The 4,490-nt window shown below is 59.5% G+C and overlaps 1 protein-coding gene across 1 annotated transcript; it reads left to right on the top strand.

Moving 5' to 3' along the window:
• Nucleotides 1-1,236: 1,236 nt before the first annotated feature.
• LDBPK_366110 (hypothetical protein, conserved) lies at nucleotides 1,237-2,829 on the top strand (the record flags this gene model as incomplete). Its single annotated transcript, XM_003865675.1, has 1 exon — nucleotides 1,237-2,829. The coding sequence occupies one exon, from the start codon at nucleotides 1,237-1,239 to the stop codon at nucleotides 2,827-2,829; it is 1,593 nt and encodes a 530-aa protein (XP_003865723.1).
• Nucleotides 2,830-4,490: the final 1,661 nt, after the last annotated feature.

The following is a 4,490-nucleotide window of genomic DNA, read 5'->3' as shown; positions in this document are numbered from 1 at the left end:
CTGCGAAGCGGGTGGGTGGGCTGCGGTCAAGGCAGAGCCCATGCTTGGATGACTAGGCCGTCGCATTGCTGTAGCACACGTGTGTCTTCGGCTGCTTCGCACCACGTCACGGACCTGTGGCAGGCCGGGGGTGGGGGTGTTAGAGCGGTGCTCGACTTGTGTGCTAGGGCAGAAGGAATATTGTCTGAAAGAAAGAGGTGAAAGCAGTGGGACTTTGCTGCGCTTGCCTGCTTCTGTGCCCGGAACTTGAGCTGTGTGCCGGTTTTTTGGTGCTGGTGAGTGTAGCCGACGACGTCTGTGTGCTGCGCGAGAACGGCTTGTCGCTCTCCTGTGCGCTTTTCACTGTAATAGTCGGCAAGAAAAAGAGAGGCAGAGATGTCTGCGTGAGTGCGTTGCACCGCTGTTGAGTTGACGCGTTCCTCCGGAGCTTCGTGGAATGTGCGTCGTGCAGAAGGGACGGGAGCGCCCAAAGTCTTCTTTGCTGCCAACGGGCCTCGTGCGGTATGCAGCATGGAAGCTCAACTCCGGTCCGAGCCCAAGGTGTCGCCAAAGACCACCCGTGCCGTTGAGGCGTGCGTGCCTGCCCGACGATCAAGGAGAAACCGAACAAGAGCAAAACGCGTATTCGTGTGGACAACTGCAACAACCGTGAACAGGCTCGGCGCGGCGGATGTGTATCGTCCGAGTTCCCTTTCGTTCCTCCCTTGGGTGCACCTGCGTGTTTGCCTTTAGCGAGTGCATTTGCGCTGTCACGCCTCGCTGCATCTGCCCCTGTCTCTCCAGAATTTGGGCGGAGCCTCTGAGTACCTGCGTGTGGAGTCAGACAGCCCCTTTTCTCTTCTCCTCCCCCATCCGCCACTCCCTCATATGCCGTCTATCGCTTTTACTTCGCCTTTCTGGTTTCCTTTGCGCTCCTTCGTTTTTTTCTATGCATCTCCGGTGTGTCGCTGTCGTCTCCCTCGCACTCTCCCGTCCTTTCACTCGCGTCACCCCCCCCCGCGCCCCCGTCGTGTATCTCTCTCGACCGGGTGTGTTTCTATGCGCGTGACACCGTTGCTACTGCTGCTGCTTGTTGATGTGTGTCTCTGATCGCATAACTGACAGCTTCATCAACAGTGTAACGATCTTACGGAAGAAGATTCTCTTTCAGGCATCACCACGCAGAAGTCTCTCTCCGCTCCTCCCACGCTTATCAAGACCTCCCCTTCTCTCCTTGCCGTCTCGAGCACTTCCACGATGACGCAGGAAACCTCCCCTCAGCGCAACAGCGAGCCGGCAGGCATTTCGCCTCGCCAACGCGCCAGAAAGAACCGCAGCGGCGAGAACGCCGCGCGCGTTATCATGGGCTTGGATCTGGCGAGCGATAGCGCCGAGCGGCGCCCGAACCCCGGCCGTCAGCACTGCGCCCCTCCTCGCAACAACTTCAGCTCTCCGAGAGAGTTCTTCGCCGGTCCCAGCCATCCACCGCGCATGTTTACGGGCATTCGCCGCTATCCCAACTGTAACCGTGACTCGGTAGGGACAATGCTGACGGATGAGTACTTCATGACGAGCTGTGACGACTCTTCCATCACCGGTCGCAGCGGGGGCGCGCTGAGGAGAGCGTCTTCGCGCAGCCTCATGTATGCTGCCAGTGGGGCCTACGGCACTCAGGCCAAGCGTGGCGAGGGCACGTCCCGCCAGAAGAAGGCTCGCAAGCGGGGCGGCTCTATAAACGGCGCCACAGCGCTGCTTCGCTGCCGCGACGGCCTCACAAACAACTGCATCGTCACGGCACCGGAGGCACCCTGGCGCTGCGGCGTGAAGATTACGCACCCGCAGGGTGCAATGGAGGCGCCTTACTTCGAGGACAACGATCCGCGCCCGCCACGCGACGCCCCTCCGGTGACCGGCAAGCGCCACGTTCCGCCGCCGCACAAGGACGCGAAGATGTTCGGCCAGGTTCCTCCGCCGCAGGAGGGCGAGGAGGATCTGTTCCAGAGCACGCTGCCGCCGTGCCACAAGACGTCTAACAAGGCGAACGAGTCTGTTGATGTGCTGAACCTGCACAGCTACACCGCGGATGAGCTCAACGAGAAGCCACAGCCGTTCAAGCAGCTGGGCCCCCGCAAGTGCAGCGCCCCGGAGCTGCCGCCGAGGAAGCCGCCTGTGATCAAGCCCATCAACACCCCGGCGAAGCAGGAGCACGACGTGCTCGGCACTGGCCGCTGGGGCTCCCCGGAGAAGGAGCAACCCCGCGGCCTCGCCCGTGGCTTGTGCCGCCCGCCGCACGACACGGCGAATCTGTTCCACGGTGGCATGCCGCAGCCGGACGAAAAGGCCGGCTCCACGCGTCCCCAAGAGTCGGTTGGCAGCAAAGGCGGCAGCTTGAGCGCCCGCACGGATTCGCGCCAGCCCCGCGTGATCGACTCTCGCCGCACCGGCAGCCGCAGCGGCAGTGTGAGCGCCCGCACAGATCAGGTTTACGCGATCCAGGGTGAGCCTCACCGCGCCAGCAGCCCTGGCTCGCGCGTGGCTGCGCGTCCATCCCGCCAGGTAGAAGCTTACCATGTTGACAGCCGCAGCAGGAGCCCCAAGAAGCGCGAGGACCCCGTGTTCGACGACAGCTACCGTCCACACAGGTACCTGTTCAAGAAGAATGCCGGCAACCCGAATATCCTGCACTACTACGACCCCACCATCGACCCGATGCCGGCGGCGGCCCCGAAGCGCCCGATCCCGCGTTCAAACATGGAGAGCAAGCTCGACGACTTGAACACGCCGCAGGTCATCGGGAAGGCCCGTGGTGAGTTCTACAAAAACTCCCGTTCGAGCATTGCTTTAATTTAAGAAGCAGCACCACCCCTGGGAGCATCACCGCACTTGAACTTAGATCCCTCCTTGCTCCCCTCTTCTCGCCGGCACGCGCTTGTCGGCTGCGGCTCCCGCTGCAATGAGGTCAAGCGCTGCCTCACCGCTTGCGGAGGAAGGGGAAGGGGCAGGTGAGTTGGCCATCGACCCGCCCCGCGTGCGACACTGGCGGTAGCGGAAAGAAAGGGGGCCGAAACGAGACACTTGCTCCAAAATGTGACGGTGATCTCGGTGGTGTGCCTCGGCTGCGTACGCAATGCGTGCACCCTCCATGGGGTACAAAAAAAAAGACGGGCAACATATCGCGTTCCGTCGCGGGTCAGCTTCCCAAATTTGATGCATCCATCTCTCTCCGCAGCGCGCGTGTTGCATGCATGTCTTCGTGTGTGTGTGTGTGTGTGCGTGTGCGCAGTGAAGGTCTTCGTGAGATGCGAGGGGTGTTGCGGTATTTCAACCCAAAGGAGCGAGAGAGAGGGAAGGGGGCGCTCGCCATAAACAGCGCAGCAAACAGAAAGGCATTCATGCATCTGTGTGTGAGTGTGCTTGTGTGTGTTCGGGCTCATGCCCTGCGTCGCTGTGTGTAGGCAATAGTTTTTTTTCGTCGTTTTTTGCGCATATCAACGACGATTGGACTCGATTGCGACTGGATCTGAGCATCTGCTTCCATCCGTCTTTGTCCTCCCTCCTCGTCTTTCCAGCTGTTTCCGCGCACCTTCTCGCTGGTGAGGTTTCGACGAAGACACGATCCGCTTCTTTGTTGTACGTGCACACGAAATCCAAAAAAAAAAGTAGAAAAGCCGTGAAAATACCGTTATGATGCCACTGCGCAAGTAGCGAGCGGCGGGGTGATGGCGGAGGAACGATTCCGAAGAAGGGGTGTGTGCGCCTTCAAGGAGCATGCACAGAGGCTCCACTTGACAGGCACGCGTGATTCCTGTGCATGCTGTTCCCCATTCCTCGTTTCCCATGCCTTCTCATGTCTCTCCTTGTCTGAGTCCTTCTGGATGACGAACGCAGCGGCGTCTCCTTTTCGCCTCTTGGATATTTTGATTTCTTGTTTTTTTTTGCGTGTTTTTGTACCGTCACTCTTCTTCAGTTTTCTTTCCTCCCTTTTTTCCTTGTATTGCCCCTTTGGGTTTTTTATGATTTTCTGTGTTTCTCTTCGTTGTTCTCTTCGCGTGAGCGCTCTACCCCCCCCCCCTCCCTCCCCTCAAGCCCCTCCCTCTTGCGCACAGGGGCACCGATGCGCATCCGTGTGTGTGGGTGTAGAGGGGCGGGGAGGAAGAGAGGGAGGGAGGAGGGGCTGAGCGTGTGGGTCTGCGTGAATGTGCCAGCGACGTGCCGCGGTACTTTTGTCCTTCCGTCATTGGCCCCGTCTCGTCGATGATGGTCTCGGCTATACATCAAACCAGCAGAGATCTGTCATGGCTTTCTTCTTGGAGGGCCACGGAAAGGCGCTCTCTCTTCTCCCTCGCTTCCGTATGCTGACAAGGACGCGTATATATGCGTATGTACATCAATGGTGGTGGGCGCACACGCGACTGCGTCGATGGTGGTGACGCATAGTGTGCGGCGCGTTGCTGAACACGCAAGGAAGTAAAGGGGGAACACGGAAAGAAGGAACTAAAGTGTAACTGTCG

This window comes from Leishmania donovani, chromosome 36 (genome assembly GCF_000227135.1).
Source record: "Leishmania donovani BPK282A1 complete genome, chromosome 36".
Lineage (NCBI taxonomy): Eukaryota > Euglenozoa > Kinetoplastea > Trypanosomatida > Trypanosomatidae > Leishmania > Leishmania donovani.
This window is presented reverse-complemented; position numbering and strand designations above follow the sequence as displayed.